Source organism: Mytilus galloprovincialis, chromosome 4 (assembly GCF_965363235.1).
Source record: "Mytilus galloprovincialis chromosome 4, xbMytGall1.hap1.1, whole genome shotgun sequence".
NCBI classification, from domain to species: Eukaryota; Metazoa; Mollusca; class Bivalvia; order Mytilida; family Mytilidae; genus Mytilus; species Mytilus galloprovincialis.
In genome coordinates, this window is record NC_134841.1 from 97,389,054 (window position 1) to 97,413,734 (window position 24,681).

At 32.0% G+C, this 24,681-nt stretch overlaps 1 protein-coding gene across 2 annotated transcripts; it reads left to right on the top strand.

Annotated features, from left to right (window-relative positions):
• The first annotated feature begins 338 nt into the window (after positions 1–338).
• On the top strand, positions 339–9,917 carry LOC143073550 (ADP-ribosylation factor-like protein 15). 2 transcript variants are annotated; one of them, XM_076249187.1, is made up of 5 exons: positions 339–489; positions 7,063–7,207; positions 8,318–8,377; positions 8,974–9,182; positions 9,633–9,915. In XM_076249187.1, exons 1-5 carry the CDS (start codon positions 436–438, stop codon positions 9,822–9,824), a joined length of 660 nt encoding a protein of 219 aa, XP_076105302.1. In that variant the 5' UTR covers positions 339–435; the 3' UTR covers positions 9,825–9,915. The 2 variants fall into 2 exon arrangements, with proteins under 2 accessions (XP_076105302.1, XP_076105301.1); XM_076249186.1 differs by lacking the exon at positions 339–489 and adding an exon at positions 6,599–6,704 and having other exon boundaries at positions 9,633–9,917.
• Positions 9,918–24,681: the final 14,764 nt, after the last annotated feature.

The window sequence follows — 24,681 nt, forward strand, 5'->3', positions numbered from 1 at the left end:
AGTTAACTCGATATGTGCTTGTGGTTGTAGATGCAAATGCACTGACAATTGCTTTATGGTAGAATATATATTAACCAGCAAACTGTGCTATGCTTTGCATGCTCAAAGAAATGAACTCTTAAAGACCTTTCCGTCCAGCAAACCTAAAGGTCAGTGACTGTTGCCAATGTACACCCCACGGGGAGTACATTTATTTATTTTTTATATTCCCAAACCATGTGTATATATACTTCTTAAAAAACTTATTTATTACGTAGTGCTCCTTTGAAGGAGGGATTTCCTAATACAGATACAGATTGGCCGTATACGTAATCTAGTCCGGTAAGGACTTCAATTTTCTTATGCTTGTAGAATTTCCGGTAAAATTCCAAGGAGAATGTAAACAACTTAGTTTGAACATACATCATCTTAACTTCTTATTTGCAAAAAAGAACAATGTGCCAAAGCATGCAACTATACTTTGCTGTCCTTAGAATAGGTCTTTACACTGTACGTGAATATCTTTTTGCGAAAGCACCTGTTTTTCAGGTTTTTTTTTAAGGTCTTTTACTTTTTTGGGGGTTTAAAATAATTTATCCACATCAAGTTCCATAAAGATATACATATATACGATACATGTATATATGATATGAAGTCCTATTCTGACATAGAAATCTGCAACATTAAATATTTATCGATTTTCAACATTTGTATTCTGAAATTTCCCTGTTTACATACATGTAATATGAGGCAGACATTACCTGTAAAGTGGGTCTCATTGGGGTCTAAGCGTGATGCGGGATTGCCTTTTTTTCGTAAGCGTGAAACGTGAAAGTCAAATTATTGTGTCGTGAAAACGGGAAATGTGGTCTTGCGGGACCCTGGAAATGACAAAAATTGAGAATTGCTTACGCACATAGTGAGCGGGATACAGATATCTAACAAAACAGTAAGCGAGATCCGGGATTGGAACCCCCAATGAGACCCCCTGTAAATGGGGACGAAGTCTGTTATGATTTTTTTTTAAAATCAAACATGTTTTAAAAAAGAGAAATGGAAATACCGTAACGTTTCCAATTTTGGTTCTGTTGTTAGGGATTTTAGTTGTGACGTTATTTAAATTATGACGTCATATTCAATGTAAAGAAAGAAACGCTGTCATCAGGTATTTTAGTTGTGACATTATTTAAATTATGACAACCTATTCAACGTAAACAAAGAAACGCTGTCATCAGGTAACGTTTTTTTATATAACAAACAATTTTTAAAAATAAATTAGTATTAAGTTCCTTTCTTAGACTGATAAATATACATTTTATTCAAAGTCTCATGCAAACAAGACCGACAACGGAAGTAGATTTCTGTGCAGATCCGGCAATTAAAAAACACAACAAAATTTTTTTTCCCTGATTTTGAGTTCATAATTAGTACAATGAAAAATTTGGGAAATTTTCCTGATTTTAAAAAAAATAAATTTTTTATTGAAATTTCTACTGAAATAAGGGACTTCGTCCCCATATTATTGATTGCAAAAGCCAAAACCAGCAAATATAAAACAAACATTGTGTGACAAGATTACTTCCCTTAGTCTTAGAACATGTCATACATGTAGATACATGTACTTAGTCAGCTAAAAACAATTGATCCAAGGAATTACTTCTTTAGCTCAGTCATTTGGAGCACTGCCTCGTAACACAGAAGTCCTAGGTTCTAGTTCAGGTGGAGACAATATGATTTTGTAATGAAAAATCATGCTCTCAAGTTACTTCATGTATATAGCCCCAAAAAAGTGTAGCTTTATTATTATCATATTCATTAAGCATTACATTCCGGACATGAGGAAAAGGACATACATGTAGCAGCTAAGCACTGATCATGCAAAAGAATCCTTAAATAAAAGTTTATAAAAAGTATTTATACTAAACATGTATCCTTCGAATGAATGTTAAAAGGATTTTGACCAGTCTAACTCACCGAGTACATTTTGTACATTTGTAGAGCATCATCTTAAATTTGTAGCTTGAATAAAGTGATTTTCTAAAATTCTTATAGAATGGCAGATCATCAAATTAATGATATTTGGAGGGAATCAATTTTTGATAACTGGAATGCCCTGTTGTTTCTCTAATCTGATTATTCATGCCTTGTTTGATTGAATTACCTCCCTTTTATTACAGTTACCACTGCTGAACATACATGTATCAAATCACATTCCTTGTTTTATCTGAATTAGCTCCCTTATTCTACAGTTACCACTGCTGAAAATACCAAATCACATTGTATCTTATTCATGAAATGCTTTGTGCACTGATCAACTGCATCTCCTTCATTACAATGATAGGTGTCCACATTGCTAGATTTGGAATACATGGCTTTGTCAGATATTTTAGACTTAGAAGTCTGAATGTCCATGGCCATTTGATATCTTTTGCTGCTCTTATAAAGCACATTTAAAGAAAAGAAAAATCCTTTAACTGACTGTTTTTCCTGAATTTTTCAATTAATTGCAAATTCAAAGATGGGAAGTGAAAATTCAACTGTTATTTACATACATGTACATGTAGAATAAACTACAGTGTATGTTGTAGTATAAACCAAACTTAATATTAGAGGACACACAATTAATGTTCTGACAACAATGAAGCTAACTAAGCACTTAATTTCTGACATATTTTGCCAACAAAAGATGAAATGTTGGGACAAAAATAAATTTTCGAAATGTTTTGGATGATTTAAGATTTTAAAGACAAGTTTGAGTGAAATGGAGATGTTTTGGTAAGGTGGAAGCATTTGAGAGTTTGATATGTACATGTTTGTCATGTGACTTGTTACCTTAGCTGTATTTGGCAAAATGTTTGGGAACTTTTGGTCCTCTATATACTCTTCAATTCATACTTTATTTGGCCTTTTAATTTTTTTTATTTGAGCTTCGAATTCACTGATGAGTCTTATTAGCAAAACCTGTGTATGGCATAATGGTAAATTTGAATCCTGGTATCTATGATGAGTTTATTTACATCTACTTCATTTGAAATCTGTAAGATAGTTATCTCATTGGGAATCATACCACATCTCCTTATTTTTAAAAGTATACAAATGTCTATAAACATAACTACATTACTCTAAATATCAGCACAACAATGTTTCATCTGCAAACTTGTAGAAGCAAATTTTTCTTCTTTCCTTGCCTTATTTTGAACTTGATCTTGGTCTCTGACATTCTCAGTAATGTGTATAGCTTTTGGCTATGTTACAGAGTAACAGGACTGGTGTTATGATAACTTTATTGAAGTTCCTATACGGGATAAAAGGTGGTAGATACAATGTACCCCAGCATTTTCCTGAATATATGCTGACATCTCTGTTGTTATCCAATCACAAAACTGACACGTTTGTAATCATAGGTTTGAAGGTTTGAACATTGTTTTCAATTTAGACTTGTATATATATATATATATTTCTAAAACAGCTTGTAATTAGGCAGGGTTCTCAATAAGGACTTTTGAAGGCGAGTTCAGGCCTGAGGGACTCGTCATTTTTGGCCATGGTGAGTCCAACATTAGACGAAGATATTCTATTGCAATAATATGTATTATTTTAGTCTCCATCATGCCCATGACCTAATGACTAAAATGCATTGACATTAAATTCAGATTACTTTTAAACTTTTGCTTTAAAATGATGATATATGTCTTCAGTTTTTACAAAATTTTTCAATCTTGATGCATCTTTGGACTCAACAGTTTTATAAATGGTGAGTCCAGACAGATTTTCATGAGTTTAGGACTCATGGACTCGCCTTAGTGATAATCCTGATTATGTAATCAAAAATTATTCTAAGAATATGTTGTTAAATCATTGTTCGCATGCTGATGAAATGATCATTAATTTGTTTTACACCTACAGCTATTATTATCAAAATAATTTTACTGATAATTAATTTATCAACTTTTCTTTTCATATCTGAGTTATTTTTCCATATGTAGAACTTAATCAATAACCTTAGATAAATTATATAGACTCTGTTAAGTAGGTTTCATTAAAAAAATTAATATTAGTCACTATTAGTTTAAACATATTTATTTATAGTGGATTGGGAAACAAGTTCTGCAACTTATATTAATCCCTCTCCACTTTGCGGGTGCGAGTGCTGCCTTGTAGCGGCATTAGCCTACTCTTTTTCGAAATCTACAAGGGTGTCTTTAACGTGCAAGAGATATGGCTCTCTCTTAACACGGGTCAGCCATTTATCGTCCCCGTCCGACGGACTATCATCGTTTCCTCAAGACCATACTCGCAAATGGTGTCAAGGGAGAGCCGAAAATTGAGTTCCTGAAATTTTCATCCCAAACGGGAATCGAACCAGGAACCTTTGTGTTAGTAGTCCGATGCACTAACCACTACACCACGGCTCTCTATTGAATCTCTATTTAGATTTAAACTTATTTTAAGATTAGGTGTAACTGTAGGAAAAATAGAATTAAAAACACCAAAGACAAAAGGTAGATTAAAGTCAAAGCAAAAATTAATTACACATGTAAAAATGTACATGTAATCAAGTAATAATTATACCATCTTTTCTCAGAATTAAATGGTAATGAGTACACATGCAATGGATCTTGAATACAAATAGCATATTAAGTAGTTTGAAAACTCAACATGGTCAACTAAAATGTATTAGTTTATTCTGTAGATAGTCATAGTGCTACATCATAAGTTTCCAAATAACGGATAAGATTAAATTGATTGTACATGTAACTTAATTTATAAATTATAAATAACAATACTGTAAGGATTAGGGTGAAATATCCTGTTTGTAACAAGTTTTCTACAGGAACAGCCAAAACAGGATGTAGATGCATAAGTATTGGATAGTTATACATGTTTAGTTTTATATGTATAAAACAATTAAGAATAAAATCAATCTAGAAACCAATCAAAACAATTTATCAAAGAATCTTACTACAATGCTAAATTGAAAATCTTTATGGAGGTGTTTATTCAAAGGAGCAATAAGCTTATACGGAGCATATCTAAGGTTGACCAAACTTCCAAAATAAATCTATATATATTTAATGAAAGAATTTGATAAAGGTTTTCAAACAATTGTTGTAGCTAAATCCCTGGTTGATGATTATATTATACATGTATCGATACAGGCATAGAGAACAAATTATAAAATATTAAGGGAAAATATAAGTTATTTCATGAAATAAACAAAGTTTAAGGATAAAGAAAGATAATGGAAAGATAGAAGATCCCATTTTGATATGCATTTTAAGCTGATTTTCGAAGAAAAAATAGGTTATTGATTTGAGGATGTATTGAAGGTTTGCTTTCACTGTGGGTCTCATTGGGGTCTAAGCGTGACGCGGGATTGCCGATTTTTTGTAAACGTGACATGTGAAAGTCAAATTATTGTGTCGAGAAAACGGGAAATGAGGTCTAGCGGGACCCGGGAAATGACAAAAAAATGAGAATTGCTTACGTACATAGTGTAAGCGGGACACGGGAATCGGGAAAAACAGTAAGCGGGATCCGGGATCGGAACCCCCCAATGAGACCCCCTTCACTCTGACAGCCTTTTTGTTAAAACTTGATTTGGATTGCTTATGTATGTGATTTCTGAATTTTACATAACTGATTATTTTTGCTAATTTCCCTGTACATGCTTAGATCTTTCTATTATTGCCTTCAACCATAATTGCCTAAAATACATAATGAAGATTAAAGTTTTAAGGGAATATTTCCTATAAGAGTAGATTTACAAGTTATTTCATTTCAATTATTTGTACATGTTATCTTGCTGATAATTTTTGCTATCCCCACTTTTGTCTTTAAATATCCACATATATAATTGTTTAAAGAAGTAACTTAAATGCCCCAAATTGGCTCCTATTCATATTCAAGAACAATTTTAGCTATAAAGGAGGATTGAAAATTTTGATCATATTGAGGACATATATGTAGATTTTGAGATGCTGGTCTTTTTTTAAAATTTATGATCCATTTATGGGCATTGTGTTGTTTTGTCTATGCACCCAGTTGTCCTTCTGTTCCTTTGTCTGTTGGTCCTGCTTCAGGTTATAGTATTTGGTCAAGGTAGTTTTTGATGAAGTTGAGGTCCAATCAACTTGTTCCCTTTGATATGATCTTTCTTATTGTAACGACCAATTACAGTTTTGACCCCAATTTCACAGTCCAATGAACATAGAAAATGATAGTTGGCTATCAGTGGCTGATCCAGTTTTCCAACGAAAGGGGGGGCCCGGGCCCCCCAGGGCCCCCCTGGATCCGCCTATGGCTATCCATGTATTATGGACATATTCTTGTTTTTACAGTAGCTCTCTGTATATTAAGATAGAAAGCTTAATAACATTTTCATGATTAGCTGAAAGGTGGAAAGTTTATCCTCAGGTATCTATTTTTCTGACCTTTATAGCAAATGTAAATATCACAGAACTTTTGACCTTTTGATATAAAACAATAGGTAAATATCCTACAGAGGTGTGAAAAGATCTTAAGATCAACAGCCAGTAATCATTCACCCTTAAAAACTCTGACATTTATAAAATATCGATTGGATTTTGATGACTCATTATAATACTGGTATATTATATACATGTATATGTGCAAATTGTTATATTGGTAATCATACCACATCTCCATATTTTATAAAGATGGACAGTGGAAAAGAAAGTCTCATTGACATTCTAGATTTAGAGGTAAACATGTATAAACTCTATTGTATAATGAATTATCAGATTAATTTACACACTTACTGCATACATGTAAATTTTGAAATTTACAAAATGTTTTGATGGGACATTTGCCTGTATTTCATCAGTTTGTGATTTGGGTTATCTTTTCTACATGAACTTTGTGTACATGTATACTTATATGTTTCGTGATTGTGTTAAGTGTATGGCCACAATTTTATTGTACTTTTTTATTGATTTATACGCCAAACCCAATATGTCAGAAGAGGTCAGTATTATATTTAAGAGATCTTTATTTCATCTGTAAATGTTTTTGCATAGCTATTGTAATATAAATATGTTCATTGAGTATATATATTTTCAGTTATTCAGAAGAATATGTGGGAAGGCCCCTGCAGCCCCTAAACCAACCTTCTCTGTGTTATGTCTGGGTCTAGCTAACTCAGGGAAAAGTACAATACTCACCTTACTCAGTGGAGAAAATGCTGATGGTATAAGGCCAACTGTAGGTAAGTGTTATCATATGTACATGTAGATTCACAGTAAAAAGGACAAGGTATGATAAAGGCTGTTTCTGGCCCCCCTTTTTCCAGAATTTTGAAACTTTGAAGTTGGAACCCATCCCGTCGTTAGAATGAACTGCAGAATCTCCTCATCCACATAGCACCTCATTTTATTGTGCTATGTGGTCAAATCTGTGCAAACTATGACCTTAAAAGGCCATGAATGACGAAAAGAGTAAAAAATCTACAATTTAATCATGTTTGGAGACAAAATTTGACAACAGCGCCCAACGTAGACCATCCTAAAATTTTCAACCATCAACTCTACTCTTATGTATCATTCATTGAAAAAATATCATGGATTGGTGGTGTAAAAAATGTACATTGGTGCTCATGTCTTCAATTTAACAAAGATGCTAAATTTTAGACCTCATAAGGCAGAAATTACAAAATTTTGAACTATTGCTAGGTTGTTGCTAAGCATTTATTAAACTGAAATTGACTTGACTATTCATTTGCAACTTGAATTTATTGTTAAACAAACAATTATATTTTAAGTAATACTAGTTGTAATGATAAAACAATGCAGAAGTGATGATTTTGCTATTTAATAAAACCATTGCTAAGCAACCTTCCTTTCACCGGAACACAAATTTTTTAAAAATTTTGTTTAGTTTCGATACAAAGGCTATCAATGATTTATACATAAACTTATTCCGGTGGATCCAAACATGCCCCTTGTCATACCTTGTCGTTTGTTACTGATATATGACCATGTTACACAATATGTAGGCTTCCTTAATACAAAAAAACTGAACACCTCAAAATAGTCCAAAAGTTGTGTTAAAACACCAAAAATCAATCAATCAATCTGTCTGGGCACTCAAACCTCCTCCACCAATAAAACACTTGCCGTCAAAATATGGCCAAGAGGCTGAAATTGGTGTAATCACCAACAATTTATCAATCAAATAAGTTTTTGACTTTTATAGTTTTAGTTTGTTTTGCAATGAGTTTTGTATGAATACCCAGATCACCATCAGTCTACAGGTGTGCTTTTTTATATGGTAAGATACCAATATATTGTTGGTACATCACTTTTTCTTTACGTTACAGGTTTCAGTATCAAGGCTTTGATGTTTGCTGACTGTTTCGTAGATGTTAAAGAACTTGGAGGTTGGTAAAATCTGTTCTCAAAATACAGGACAATGTTTAATAAATGTTAACATTTATAGGAGGAAAGTGAGTAAGATTTGGACAGATAGATTTATAAAAAGAATTTTACACTTGATACGTTTGTTTTTGTATAGTAAAATGTTTTAGAATTCCTCAAAAGGTTGTGTGTGATAATATATAATGAAACTATAAAATAAGGATTTTATGTCCTTGGTTTCAAAATAACATGCTATTTAAAAGACTTCACAAATATTATGTAGGGTCCATATCCTTGTTTTAGAAATATGATCAATCCTAAATTTGGAAGGAAAGATTTAAAAAAAAAAGGCTTTTAAACCTATATGTAATAAAATTATAAAAAGAAAAGTAGTGGCTGGCAGGTTGGAACTACATAAGATTATGAATAAACATGTATGACAAAGAGTCAAATGAAAGAGTAGTAAACATCCTTAAAGATGTTAAGAAAGTTTACATTACATTTTTTTCTTAAGAGATCATCCTACATTTACTTCATACATTTCAAAGGATCATCTTGTTTGAAATAATGAGGAACTGTGATATATCTGAATTAAATTAAACATTCAATTCCATTGTAGGTAGTGACAATGTTAGAATGTACTGGAACAAATACTTTTGTGGAGCTCAGGCAGTTATATTTGTAATAGATAGTGCTGGTAGTAAAGAGAGTATGGAAACTGCTAATGCAGAACTACACAAAGCTTTAGCAGATCCAGAGCTGGATGGTCTCCCTTTGTTAGTGTTAGGCAATCACCAAGATAAAGAGGGTGCAAGAAGTAAAGAACAGGTATTACAATTATTTAAATGTGGGATTATTACCCCCAAATGGGTAAATATCAAATGAGACCTTTAATATACTGTGCAAATTATTAAAATTTCCATTTTATGGAACATATTATATTTCTCAATTGGTATGGCATGGTTTGTGCATCATTAAAAGTTATAAATGTCTTGTCTGACTTAATTATGACTAGCCTTAAATAAAATTATGTTTCATAGAAATTCAAAATTATGTATAGTCTTTTGAATATACAATAGAAAAATATTATAAAAATAATAAAGATATGATTGTCACTATAATTTTTTTCCCTGGTCACATGTGTTTCAACATGTAGCAAAGGATAGCAAATAGCAGCTTGTTTAGGCCTTTTTTCCTAAATAGTAAAAAAATATATTATGAACAGCATAAACATGATTTATTTTATTGTGTGAATAACCATTATTACTTGATTATTAGATTACCAAAGAATTGGAGCTTGGTTTACAGTCAACTGCTCGGAAGTGGATAATTCATACTTGTTCAATGAAAAATAAAGAGGAAATAATGGCAGCTTTTCAAGATTTCAACAAATTACTTTTAGAAATGAAAGAAAAAGAAGAAAGAGAAGATAAGACAGAAGAACAAGATGGAGAATTCAGCAAGATTTGATTTGACACAATCATTTTAATCTTTTTATTCTGTATTTTATTGAACCTTTATTTATACACCTTATAAATCAGAATAATAATTTACAATCAATTGTAAAAAATAGTTGTGTTACCCACTTTTAAAGAAATTTGTTATTAATATTTATATAGCCCTTTTTATTTGAAAAGAAATCACATTTTGGCTTTACTTCAGTTCATTTTGGTTATACAAATACAGGGCCAGCTGAAGGACGCCTCCGGGTGCGGGAATTTCTCGCTACATTGAAGACCTGTTGGTGACCCTCTGCTGTTGTTTTTTATTTGGTCGGGTTGTTGTCTCTTTGACACATTCCCCATTTCCTTTCTCAATTTTATTAGGTTCACCACTCTTGTTTTAAAGGAAATAAAAATAGAACCCTGGCCTGTGAAAAGTGCTTATATATATTTTAACAGAAGAAATTAACAAGAGAGAAAGTTTAGGTTATGATACTATTGTTATTATATTTTGTTTATGAACACAGATGATTATTAGGAATAATGAGTACACTATTACATTATTTCTTAGTTTTCCGTCCAAGTTTATTTATATTTTTTATATCTCAGACGATCATATCTCATGATGTACATAATACATTTCAATTCTATTTATTTCAATATTCCATTCATCATTCAACAAATTTTATTGTAACTTTTAAAGGCCTAGTTTCATTACATTGCATTCAGGGAGCTTCAGTTGGAAAAGTATATTACAAAACTGCTGTCATATTTTGATCATTGAAACATTACATTACATAGATATTTCATGATAATCTCTTATTTAATTGAGAAACAAAAATCATGGGGATTTCCAAAATTATGTTTATTCCCTATAAACATCCAACTTCTATGACTGCACTTGCTTGCCATGATAACTTTTCACCATTGCATAGGAAAAAAAGTAAAGAGAAGCTTTGTCCTATCGGGGCCTTTTATAGCTGACTATGTGGTATGGGCTTTGCTCATTGTTGAAGGCCGTACAGTGACCTATAGTTGTTAATGTCTGTGTCATTTTGATCTTTTGTGGATAGTTGTCTCATTGGCAATCATACCACATCTTCTTTTTTATACTTGATTCAATTTGTAATTTCAAGGTTATAGCATAAAAAGGTCGTTATAATTTTTATGCTCCCTTTGTAAGATTAAATATATTTTATTGTCCAAAAACATTGACAATGGGATCATACACAAGTTTTGTAATTTAGAAGTCTTCTCCATTACATACAAATAGTAAATATTTGTAAGAATAAAAAACATGGGAATAAAATCATATACAATATTGAAATGGAGAAATAAAATAAACAAGATTTTAACCCCTTTGTTATTTTATAGGGTTATAATAGCATTGATTGTGCTTATTGAATGTGTACTGTGATTGAATGCTTTATTTAGATATAAAAGTACTTATATAAATCATTTCATTTTCATTACAATTATCCGCTGTTATTGTAAACTTAAGTTTTCCTCCCATCATGTTTACTTTTGCCTTATACAGGAATATTGCTATAAAATATTGTGTACCTTGGCAGCTGATTAATATATATAATACAACTTATTTATATGTTTCATGATTGTCTTAATTGTATATGAAAGATTAGTTTTGTGTGACTAAATAGTTAGTAATGTTACAATTCCAAGGAAATTGTTTAAAAATTTGTTTTTCTCATCAATGTAAATGAAGAACTCTCTTAAACAATTTGTTGGAGAATTTTCCTTTTAGAATGTCTTTAGTTTTAAAAATAAAGTTACCTACTAATGTTATGTAAAAGAATGGTTATTTGTTAGAATAAGCCTTGTTATAAAAAGTATATTATTGCACTAATATTAGTCCTTTGACATGATGACAAAAGACTTTATTTAACAGAATCTTCTATTAGTATTGCTTGCTTGTAGGAAAATCGTCATACATTTATTTGTAATTACAAATATATTTGCTAAAATTGATATGCTTAAACGGTTCCCATAATACAATTTCTTCACTTAAGTATGTAGGAGTGTTTCCTGTATGATTCAGATGATCACATTCCACATGCAACTAAAAATTATACAATTGATAACTTTGGAATCATTGCAAACCCTACTATCATGGAGCAACCACATACAAATGATAGGGAGGATTGTCAGAGATTTATAGATGTTTTTACATGGAGGATATCCATGATTTACATGTTACTGTTACAATATGGTTTGTTAATGCAGGAGAAAAAGGCTTGAAAAGTAGATCTGAATTTTTTGTATGTTGTGTTTTAATTGAATATATTATATAGTAGAGGTTAGAATTTGATTTTAGTTTTGTTATATTTGATAGAAAGTATAGATTTATTTGAGATTCATTAGAAAATAAAAGTTGTAATAAATGTTAAAAAGTTTCAATTCTTTTGAACCCATACCATTTGTTTTAAATATCAGTGCTAATCAAATTTGTGTATGCTTTGTTTGTATTCAGGAAAAGATAATATTATATAATGTCGTCCTTGCAGGAACATGTATGTTGTGAATGTTATATTTGAAAAGTGAGGACACAAGAAGATGTGAATTCAAAATAGTTGTTCTATAACATTCAAATTCAGCGATATGATATTCACGACTGTTGTTTTTCGTGTGGATATATCTGGTTTGCTTTTTATATTTCTATAGTATCTTAGTAATTTCAACCTCTACAAACACTTTTTGAGGAATATATCATTATGAAAACTCCCTTGAAAATTTATTTTCTAAATCACAATCACTGAATGTTTGATAAAAAGTTTTAACACAAATTAAATATTTTGAAACCCTTCATATACTCCCATGCATAATCACACCCAAACAAGATCAAGTAGAAAATCACAAATCAATCTCATTTGCCATTACTCTGAACCATGACTAGAGATATTTCATTTTATTTTCTTAAATACACAGATGTCTGTAAACAGGTTTATCTTGGCTGCCAATGGTATTCTGATTTGAAACTTTTATGAGGAACTTAAACTTAGATAAAACACATGTTATTCTTATCATTAATCACGAGGAATCTGGAAAAAAAACCTTTTACTCTTTTGAAATGAGTTTTAATGTCATAACAACAAAAAGCAAATGTAAAATTGATCTAGGCTTTAAACTTCAAAATCATAGATAAAATTTAAAGAATAAATCGAAGTCCTGGTTCGGCATCCATATTAAAAGATTACAGGGACATCCAAAAACTATCATGCAGGAAAAAATAATCGCTGTCAAAAGAAAAACTAAAGTGCACACCACTAAACACAGCACACCAGGAAAAAAAATATCTACAGTAACCCAACCATGGGTTAAATCCGGGTTTTCCGGAAGGAAATGCAGTCACTATCAGTGAATAAACTCATCATAGATACCAGGATTGAAATTTTGTCTTTGCGCCAGACGCGCGTTTTGTCCACAAAAGACAGTGACTCAAGAAAAAAAAGAAGTTAAAAGGCCAAGTAAAGTACGAAGTTGAAGAGCAGTAAGGACCAATCATTTCTAAAAGATTTGCCAAAAACGACTAAGGTAATCTATTCCTGAGGTAGAAAAGCCTTAGTATTTTAAAATTTCTAAGTTTTGTAAACAGTTAATTTATAAGGATTACCATATCAATGATAATTTATGTCAACACAGAAGTGTTGACTACTGTGCTTGTAATACCCTTTGGGAATAAAACTCCACCAGCAGTTGCATTTACCCAGTAGTTGTAAATAAACTCATCAAAGATACCAGGGTTGAAATTTTGTCTGCGCCAGTCACTCGTTTGTCCAGAATAGACTCATCAGTGACTCTCGAATAAAAAAGTTAAAAAGACAAATAAAGTATGAAGTTCAAGAGCATTGGGAACAATTCCTAAACGTTTTGCAAAATATAACCAAATATCATAGTTATTCCATAACGGTCAATTAAATTATGATGGCGTCAGTGAAACTTGCCCTTATAAAATGCAATCCTTAGTATACCGTATCAACTAGTAAATGTATACAAAAGTCAAATATAAGTCCAGCTTCTATAGTTGTGTACCTCCTCAGATCTATGTCCTATCATTTATTGCGTCATAGACATCACTAATCTATTTTCATTCTTTTCTCATTCTCATATCTGTTTACTTTCAAAAAGTCATGCTCTGTCACAGTATTGACGTCAGAATTATCGAAATGTCATCTAGGATATTGAAATTTAAACACTTTTTGAGTTACAAATGTATTGCAAAATAATTATGTGAAATAAACAGATATACGGCAATGCCATATACACACACGAAATCCATTATGTTCCCCACAAAACCTGCATCCACATCATTTTGAAAATCTTAGGACTGTATTTCAAATGAACTTCTAAATATGGCTAACTTTTGGTTTGTTGCTCTCATCGTATACACTTGGTTTTAATTCAACATTTAACGCTCTTATTTTGTTCTTGTCATAAAACATTAAAAGACCCAAGACTTAAACATATCTGTTACCGAATATTTAAATATAAAAGCTGTTTTTATACTTTAAGAATCAGAATTTAGACAAAATTAACAGTAACAAATGTTCCCTTTATTCAGTTGGTTAGTTAAAGTGTCAAATAAGCTACGAATCCTAAACAGCTAAAATGATAAAATATATCATATACTTTGTGTCATTTGTTATTGTTTTTTTTTCATGAGCTTTTCTTCCAAACTGATATACCAATTATTTACAGTTTGTTCTTATGTTGTTATACCACGGTTTACAAATACAAGGTGCGAGCGACCTACATAGTAGATTGAGGGGGGCCCCCTATTGAATGTACGTTTACAGTTCATTTGAAAATTTTATTATATACAATCCATAGGGTATTCATTAATTTTTCTTTCATTTAATCTTACCAAATACTTGGAGAACATTGTCCTTTTTTCCTTAATTCTTTTGATACCAAATACTTGGAGAACATTGTCCGTTTTTCATTTAATCTTCTGATACCAAATACTTGGAGAACATTGTCATTTTTTCATTAATTCTTTTGATACCAAATACTTGGAGAACATTGTCCTTTTTTCTTTAATTCTTTTGAAACCCCATGGTAGGAAACACTTCCCTTTCTTTTGTTATTAAATCCTCTGAAACCTAATGCTTTGGAGACAATTTGTCCTTTGTTTCGTTTAATCTTCTGATGCTTGTGGTTGTTGATTCTATCACAAGGACAAGTTTCGCGTGATGTTTGCGGGCTAGCTCTTTATAATAAAACAGTAACACATATTATTGTGAGCGATTCTTCTAAGAAAGTGCTTTGATGTTTCGCTTATATCATCCATCAAAACTTACAACTAATTAGCTTTTATTGGTTCAACAATTTTATGTTAAGGATGAATTCAGAAGGATTAGCAAAATTTTACCTTTTCATTAACTCGAGTAATTTGTCGATCGATTCCTACATATTTGTCAAAGACAAAGTCTGCAGTACTTTACGAATTATATGATATAAAGGATTGTCATAGAACATCAACTATACCACCAACCAGAATAACAATAGTCTATCGGTGTTGACATGAATATCAATTATATGGTCATTTTTATGAATTTCCTGTTTGAAAACTCTGAATTTTTCGAAAAACTAAGTATTTGCTTATCCCAGGAATAGATTACCTTGGCCGTATTTGGCACAACTGTTTGGAATTTTGGGTCCTCAATGCTCTTCAACTTTGTACTTGTTAGACAAAAAAAAATGTCAAAACTGGACCATTGTCATATAGATTACTATGGTGTACCATTTGGTTCAAAAGGTATTTTTATCGATTAACCGGTACTATTATCGGTTAATCGCTATTTTTGGGATAGGATTGCCTACAAGCAATCTGTAGACTTTTACCGTTGACTCAGGGCTGCATTCCCTCACGTCAACCGTTTTATTCTAAACATTAAGCAACATCTCAGATTCTTATGATTGTCTTGCTTTAAAAGGTAAAAACAAGCAAAAAAATTGAACATAAACAACTTTCCTGTAATGTTCTTCTCATAATCTTCATGTTGATATTTCCCTTGACTTATATGCGTGTTTTTTTCAACACGGAAAATCAGAATTATGCAGTATTTATATTTAGTGTTTTTATAAATTTAGAAACACGTCAGAGGGAATTCCCCAGTTTTGATAAATGCGATAGTTCTCTGAATTCCGATAATTCTATTTCTGTCATATAAGAACTGAAGTGGAGTTTTTCTATATTTTACCGTTATGAAACTGATATTTGATACTGTACTCTCATAAAGAAATGAAAACATTCATCATATCATTTAAGGATGTTCTTAGGTGAGGTTTTGGAATTTGTGTCAAATATTCAGACTCCTTGGTGTTTTTCCATACAATACAATGTAACATATTTTGCCCCATAACACCCATTTATTTTTTCATACAAGACTTAATAGTTCATGAAAGGTAATTTACCAAAATTTTAGAAGATTCTTAATTTTCTTTCTTTTGTTTTGAGACCTAATAATACCAATGCAAATATAAGGTAAAAGTCCGAGTCAGCCTTTTCCCGCCATATTTTAAATCTCAAATATCTCGAAAAGGAGCTCCATGACCTATCAATATTTTTAGCTTATTTTTATCCTTAATTTATGCTCCACCAGCTTATAGTATCGATTTTAACTTCTTAATTTATTAATTTTCACCTAACCTCAACTAAGTACATCCTTAATACACATTCTTGTTCCAAATCGCAAGTTGCGGGTTTGTTTATGTATTAATGCGCATGCGTATAGATTTCTTGATTTCAAGGGGTATCAGATTGAGTGGTTGCTCTGGATTCCCCACTCCATTGATTAATTTGAAACTCATGGGATTCTTTCTATGTCTGTCTGCTATTGAGGGTTATTGTTGTTGCATAATTTTAAATCATGTGCATCATTTAAATTAAAATATTTACATTTAAATTATATGTTTACCTATAACACCCCTTCAGCCGAAACGGAGTCTTTCATATTATCGTTTCGAGTTGTCTCCCTTCCGGAAGTATTTTCCGTCAACGAAATACGATACGACTCGTCAAGAAAAAATAATTTGTTAGACATGTTAGACGTCGATAAACGTCGTATTATATTAAGAAGATCTAAGAACGATCTCAATTTAAACAGAGGAGTGTGTACGGAAAGGAGTCATGCCCACTGACCAAAACCATTAATATTTAAAGCGTTAGAAATGGGGTTCCTCCTAGTAGAATTAACGGTGATAAGATACGAAGTTAAGTACAAAAATAAAACACAATAAGTACATTGCTCATACACTTGTATCCGGGATTGGATATTTTTAAAGTTGAGTAACTATTCAGATTATTACATTTTGCATGTGCAGTTGAATTAGTTTTGAAAATAATACTATCCAGGTGTACCAGGGCTGCCAAAAATGCTTGAGACTCACGCATGTTCATGCTTTTTGTGGCAGTATCCTTGGATCTATTTTTTTCCTCTTTGATCTTTTCAATTTTGGCCAAATCTCATACATTTGCTTAATGAAAAGTTGGCAGAACTGCTATACATGTGTCAATGAAAACTATGGCAATCGTATCCCTCAGAGCATTCTGCTCTTTGATTATCGGTTAACAGGTACTGTTATGTCGGTTAACCGCTACTTTTATGTCGATTAACCGCTAAGTTTATCGGTTAATCGCTATTTTTATCGGTTAACCGCTATTTTTTATAACATAATCAATTCTAATTTATAGTGTATACACATAATAACTTATTATTTTAAATGAGTAAGTGATTGTAGGACAAATTGTATCGCTCAACCTGTTAAAAAGTAAAAACACAAAAATACTGAACTCCGAGGAAAATTCAAAAAGGAAAATCAAAAATCAAAAGGCAAAATCAAAAGTCCAAACACATCAAACGAATGGATAACAACTGTCATATTCCTGACTTGGTACAGGCATTTTCTAATGTAGAAAATGGTGGATTGAACCTGGTTTTATAGCTAGCTAAACCTCTCACTTGTATGACAGTCGCATCAAATTCCATTACATTACATTAAAATAGTAGTGTGGATTGTTTACGCCTCCCATATATCTATTTTTGGCCAATCACTCCCACCCAAGTTATAGATTGTTAATTGGCAAACGAACACACAAAATTTTAGTGTTGAACACGTAGCAATTCTATGTAGCACATTACACTTTATTGTATGCAACAATTTTTCCCAACAACTATCTATACGATCTGGTCGATATGGTTTGGTAGATATTAGGCTGTGATCGAGTATAGTTCATTTGGTCTAACTAGTCGAGTAAAGATCGTGTAGAGATCGTAAATTTGACGGAATTATCGAATATTTTATAATCAATTAGTGGTCGGGTTGGAGTCGTGAATGGTCGAGTTAAAGTCGTGTACAGTCGAAAAACAGTCGGATAGAAGTCATAAACAGGCCCGATCAAGATTTTGATTTCGCTTGGTGGTGGAAGTTTGGCATTAGGGATCATCGAAGAAAACAAAAATTGTGACCTCTATTTTGTATTTCATATTCCGATTTAATTCGGATTAAAGTCAAAATGTGTGCAAAATATTCAAAAAATCGGGAGATATGCAATTCGGTATCGTGTTACTTGTGCCATTATATGTTTTGTAAATTCCCATGGCACATTCTACTTTATTGTCAACTAATGTTTTTTTATTTACTCTTTGTTGCTGTGTTACAGTTTTGTTTTTCGTTTATTATTTTGTACATCAATTAGGTCGTTAGTTTTTTCGTTTGAATTGTTTTACGTTTGTCATTTCGAGGCCTTATATAATAGCTGACTATGCAGTATGGGTTTTACTCATTGTTGAAGGTGTCATATAGTTGTTAATTTCTGCGTCTTACGTATCCTTTTGAATCTTTAAAGATGGTTAAAAAGCTAAAAACAACTAGCGCTTAATATGTTTCCCCCTTTTTTTTTTTATAAAGAGAATGAACCAACCAACAATAATTCACAAATCGATCTATAAATTATGATATTAAGGAATGAAGAGGGGAAATTCTACCACCAGAAAAGCGTCTACCGTGTGGTTATGTCGGCGTAAATATAACTAGAGGCTCTAAAGAGCCTGTGTCGCTCACCTTGGTCTATGTGCATATTAAACAAAGGACACAAATGGATTCATGACAAAATTGTATTTTGGTGATGGTGATGTGTTTGAAGTTCTTACTTTACTGAACATTCTTGCTTCTTACAATTATATCGATAATGAACTTTGCCCATTAGTAACAGAGAAAAATATTTGGTAAAAATTTACATAAATTTACCAAATTAATGAAAATTGTTAAAAATTGACTATAAAGGGCAATAACTCCTTAAGGGGTCAATTGACCATTTAGGTCATGTGGACTTATTTGTAGATCTTACTTTGATGAACATTATCGCTGTTTACAGTTTATCGCTATCTATAATAGTATTCAAGATAATAACCAAAAACAGCAAAATTTCTTTAAAAATTACCAATTGGAGGGCAGCAACCCAACAACCGGTTGTCCAATTCATTTGAATATTTCAGAGCAGATATATATTGACTTGATTAACAATTTAACTCCTTGTCAGATTTCCTCTAAATGATTTGGTTTCAGAGTTATAAGCAAAAAACTACATTTTACCCCTGTTCTATTTTTAGCCCGGTTGGCCATCTTGGTTGGATGGCCAGGTCATCGGACACATTTTTCAAACAAGGTACCTCAAAGATGATTGTGGCCAAGTTTGAATTAATTTGGCCCAGTAGTTTCAGAGGAGAAGATTTTTGTAAAAGATAACTAAGATTTACGAAAAATGGTTAAAAATTGACTATAAAGGGCAATAACTCCTAAAGGGGTCAACTGACCATTTCGGTCATTGTTGACTTATTTGTAAATCTAACTTTGCCGAACATTATTGCTGTTTACAGTTTATCTCTATCTATAATAATATTCAAGATAATAGCCAAAAACGGCAAAATTTCCTCAAAATTACCAATTCAGAGGCAGCAATCCAACAACAGGTTTACCGATTCATCTGAAAATTTCAGGGCAGATAGATCTTGACCTGATAAACATTTTTACTCCATGTCAGATTTCCTCTAAATGTTTTGGTTTTTGAGTTATAAGCCAAAAACTGCATTTTACCCCTATGTTCTATTTTTAGCCATGGCGGCCATCTTGGTTGGTTGACCGGGTCACGCCACACATTTTTTAAACTAGATACCCCAAAGATGATTGTGGCCAACTTTTGTTTAATTTGGCCCATTAGTTTCAGAGGAGAAGAGTTTTGTAAAAGATTACTTAGATTTATGAAAAATGGTTAAAAATTGACTATAAAGGGCAATAACTCCTTAAGGGGTCAACTGACCATTTCGGTCATTGTTGACTTATTTGTAAATCTAACTTTGCCGAACATTATTGCTGTTTACAGTTTATCTCTATCTATAATAATATTCAAGATAATAGCCAAAAACGGCAAAATTTCCTCAAAATTACCAATTCAGGGGCAGCAACCCAACAACAGGTTGACCGATTCATCTGAAAATTTCAGGGCAGATAGATCTTGACCTGATAAACATTTTTACTCCATGTCAGATTTGCTCTAAATGCTTTGATTTTTGAGTTATAAGCCAAAAACTGAATTTTACCCCTATGTTCTATTTTTAGCCGTGGCGGCCATCTTGGTTGGTTGACCGGGTCACGCCACACATTTTTTAAACTAGATACCCCAATGATGATTGTGGCCAAGTTTGGTTTAATTTGGCACAGTGGTTTCAGAGGAGAAGATTTTTGTAATAGATTACTAAGATTTACAAAAAATGGTTAAAAATTGACTATAAAGGGCAATAACTCCTAAAGGGGTCAACTGACCATTTCAGTCATGTTGACTTATTTGTAAATCTTACTTTGCTGAACATTATTGCTGTTTACAGTTTATCTCTATCTATAATAATATTCAAGATAAATAACCAAAAACAGCAAAATTTCCTTAAAATTACCAATTAAGGGGCAGCAACCCAACAACAGGTTGTCCGATTCATCTGTAAATTTCAGGGCAGATAGATCTTGACCTGATAATCATTTTTCCCCCGTCAGATTTGCTCTAAATGCTTTGGTTTTTGAGTTATAAGCCAAAAACTGAATTTTACCCCTATGTTCTATTTTTAGCTGTGGCGGCCATCTTGGTTGGTTGGCCGGGTCACGCCACACATTTTTTAAACAAGATACCCCAATTGTGATTGTGGCCAAGTATGGTTTAATTTGGCCCAGTAGTTTCAGAGAAGAAGATTTTTGTAAAAGATTACTAAGATTTACGAAAAATGGTTAAAAATTGACTATAAAGGGCAATAACTCCTAAAGGGGTCAACTGACCTTTTCGGTCATGTTGACTTATTTGTAAATCTTACTTTGCTGAATATTATTGCTGTTTACAGTTTATCTCTATCTATAATATTATTCAAGATAATAACCAAAAACTGCAAAATTTCCTTAAAATTACCAATTCAGGGGCAGCAACCCAACAACAGGTCGTCCGATTCATCTGAAAATTTCAGGGCAGATAGATCTTGACCTGATAAACAATTTTACCCCATTCAGATTTGCTCTAAATGCTTTGGTTTTTGAGTTATAAGCCAAAAACTGCATTTTACCCCTATGTTCTATTTTTAGCCATGGCGGCCATCTTGGTTGGTTGGCCGGGTCACGCCACACATTTTTTAAACTAGATACCCCAATGATGATTGTGGCCAAGTTTGGTTTAATTTGGCCCAGTAGTTTCAGAGGAGAAGATTTTTGTAAAAGTTAACGACGACGGACGACGACGACGGACGACGGACGCCGGACGCCAGACGACGGACGACGACGCCGGACGCCGGACGCAAAGTGATGGGAAAAGCTCACTTGGCCCTTCGGGCCAGGTGAGCTAAAAAGGAGGTAGGGTGGGAGAAGAGGGGAAGCTGATAGGTAAATGAATCCATTTTTTTGTGATTAATTCATGCAAAACAATCCGTTTTGTCATAAATAAAATAAAGATTACTGGCGTGCGATATAGTGTTATGTGCTATAATATTGCCACGTACTCAACGCTCGGAACATGTGGGCGTTCTTCAAATAATTTTAATTGACAAAAATGGGAGGAGTAAGCAATTAAAATTACTGTGTTAACAGGTTAAGCGATAAACCTCCTCCATCAATCACTTACTTATTTTTAATAATTATTTGTTTTGTGCAAAGACGATAAATTAGAAGTTATTAACATTAAGAAATAGCGGAAAACCGATAAAATAGCGGTTAACCGATAAAAATAGCGGTTAACCTACATATTAATAGCTATTAACCGATAAAAATAGTGGTTAACCGGTATATAAATAGCGGTTAACCGATAAAAATACCTTACTTCCATACAGCTAGGACAAAATACCAATGTGGTTATCGTATCAGTGGTATCGAAAGTTTTTTAAAACGATAAATGTAACCTGAGAATGAGGGAATCATACTGTCTCAGATAAGGATTATATAAAATATGGAAAAACGAATTCTTAAGCTATCCTATGTAAAAAGAAAAAAAAAAAAAAAACACCAAATATGAATTTGTAAGAAATGGAAAAAAAACAACATTCGTATGTGTAGTTACAATTTTTTCTTATTGTGATCTTTCCGTTTAAGTGTATCATTAATCAGCAGATACCAGTATATTGTATGTCATCGAAAGCATCGTTTACGCAATAATCAATGTTTTGACATGAATCATGCCTTATTAAGTTTAAAAAAAAAAATGTGCATCAAAGAATACGGTGGGATGTACTAAGATAACATTTTTGCCTTTTCCGGCCAAATTGAGAGCAGAATTTGAATTTTCTTCTTTTTTCATCTCTTTTTGGTGATATAGCCCAAATACATATTATTCTTCCTGCCTGGTTGTCTTAATTTTCGGCAGTATGACTCTGGTGAAGATTATTCCAGAAATCGACACTGAAAGCAAAACAAATAAAACGTTTTACTTTTATTCAGCAATAAAGCAATTTGTAGGCTAAATGTAATATCTCTTTAAAGTATATTTACATAAAAAAGGTTGATACATTTTCGTTTGATTTTTCTTCACCATCATTATTCTAATTTTACTATAAATTCGTCATGATTGGTTAAATTATAAAATAATGTTTTTAAAATATATCTACATAACACACGATAAGAAGAAGAAAAATAACAGTTACATCTTTTAAAAAAAAAAAACAGAAATGTTTCTAAATTTAAAGTACACAAGTGTACTAACGAAAACAACATATCATTAATCAAAACCGTGGTTTGATATTCTAGAACTATGAATGGCTAGTAAAAGTTTAACATATCTAATATTCTTTGAAATCCTAAGCAAACTTTATAAAAATTACTAAGCACTATAAAACTCAACATATATTCAAACAATCGTGCCCAAAAGGATGCAGTTAAAAAAGACGAATCGATCTCCCTTGTCATGACTGTCAACGATGATAAGTGATCTCCCTTTAATTTTATTTATTTGACAGGTTCATTACCACAAGGAAGTAAAGCATCTTTTAAAACTTTAAGGCGAATCCGAACTGTGACAAATTGCCTTTTATTACTAGCATTAATTAGAAGTGGATTATCAAAACAATTCTTTGAGCTTTAATGGGTTAAACGTACAATCATTTTCAATATATCTGCAACAGTAAAAAGAAAAATTACAAAAATATCGAACTGCAACGAAAATTCAAATGGGGAAAGTCCATAATCAAATGGCAATATCAAAATATTGTTGGTTCTTCATATCTTTACATTTTAATTCAAAAGATTAGGCTTCTTCATAGGTATTGTACGATTTGAACCAAACATGTTTTAACAGATAAAAATTGAAGTTTGTTAAAAAATAAAATTTTAAGTGCCATTGGAGTAAAAAATAAAACACGTATATACTGCATACTATCCCCGAAGTTATTACACGCTCCAGGGTCAATTTTTTGACAATAAATATAAATCATGGACTGGTATACATCCGCATGTATTCATCTCATTTGACAGTTCCAAATTTTGGATTCGAGTTTCTGTTGAAGTTAAATCATAAATGTGCATTGAATCTGATGTTCAGTAGTTGTCATTTGTTGATTTGGTTCAAAAGCTTTTCTCGTTTCTCCTTTTTTTTTATATAGATTAGACCGTTGATTTTTCCGGTTGAATTGTTTTACACTGATAACATTTTAGGATCCTTTAAAGCTTGCTGTTCGGTGTGAGCCATGGCTCTGTGTTGATGATCGTCCTTTGACCTGCAATGGTTTACTTTTATAAATTGTGACTTGGATGGAGAGTTGTCTCATTAGCAATCAAACTACATATTTCTATATCTATAAGAAGCAGAATCCACACAATTTGATCATAATACAGATTATGTGTCCAGGCTTGATAAGTTTTGTAAGCTTGGACACAGGATCCATAAGTTATTAGATAGGATAGAATCTACGCGTCTGGCGCAAATACATTTTTTCACTCCTGGTATCTATGATGAGTTTATCTACACGTTTTCCTTTTATAATCATGAAACCGGATTCTACTTATTTACCAGAATATACTAAAATAAAAGATAAAAGTGCATATTCATATATATCTGATACAGTAATTAGATCTAATTAAACTTAACACCTGTCTTTCCGTAGCGAAAAATAAGTATTATTTTACTATGTAATTAGTTAAGTTATATCAAACAGTTTATTTCTAGCTCTTCACAGCATGAGAAAAAACTCTCAAAACAATTCGTAAAATAAAAAAAACTTGAACAAAACAAAACAAAACACAGAACATTTAAAAGGGGAACACTTAAAAGAAAATTCATTTACTGTATTATTTTTGTACGAATGTGTTCATTACGACAACAACATGTTATTTGGTAGAATAAACATTTTATT

What these genes read in the sequence shown, in the direction of transcription:
- LOC143073550 (XM_076249187.1), top strand. Translation starts at nt 436, where the DNA reads ATGTGCCAAAGCATGCAACTATACTTTGCTGTCCTTAGAATAGGTCTT. An exon ending in TGGTATAAGGCCAACTGTAG is followed by an intron (nt 7,208 to 8,317) that starts GTAAGTGTTATC and finishes TTTACGTTACAG; the next exon opens with GTTTCAGTATCAAGGCTTTG. An exon ending in AGATGTTAAAGAACTTGGAG is followed by an intron (nt 8,378 to 8,973) that starts GTTGGTAAAATC and finishes ATTCCATTGTAG; the next exon opens with GTAGTGACAATGTTAGAATG.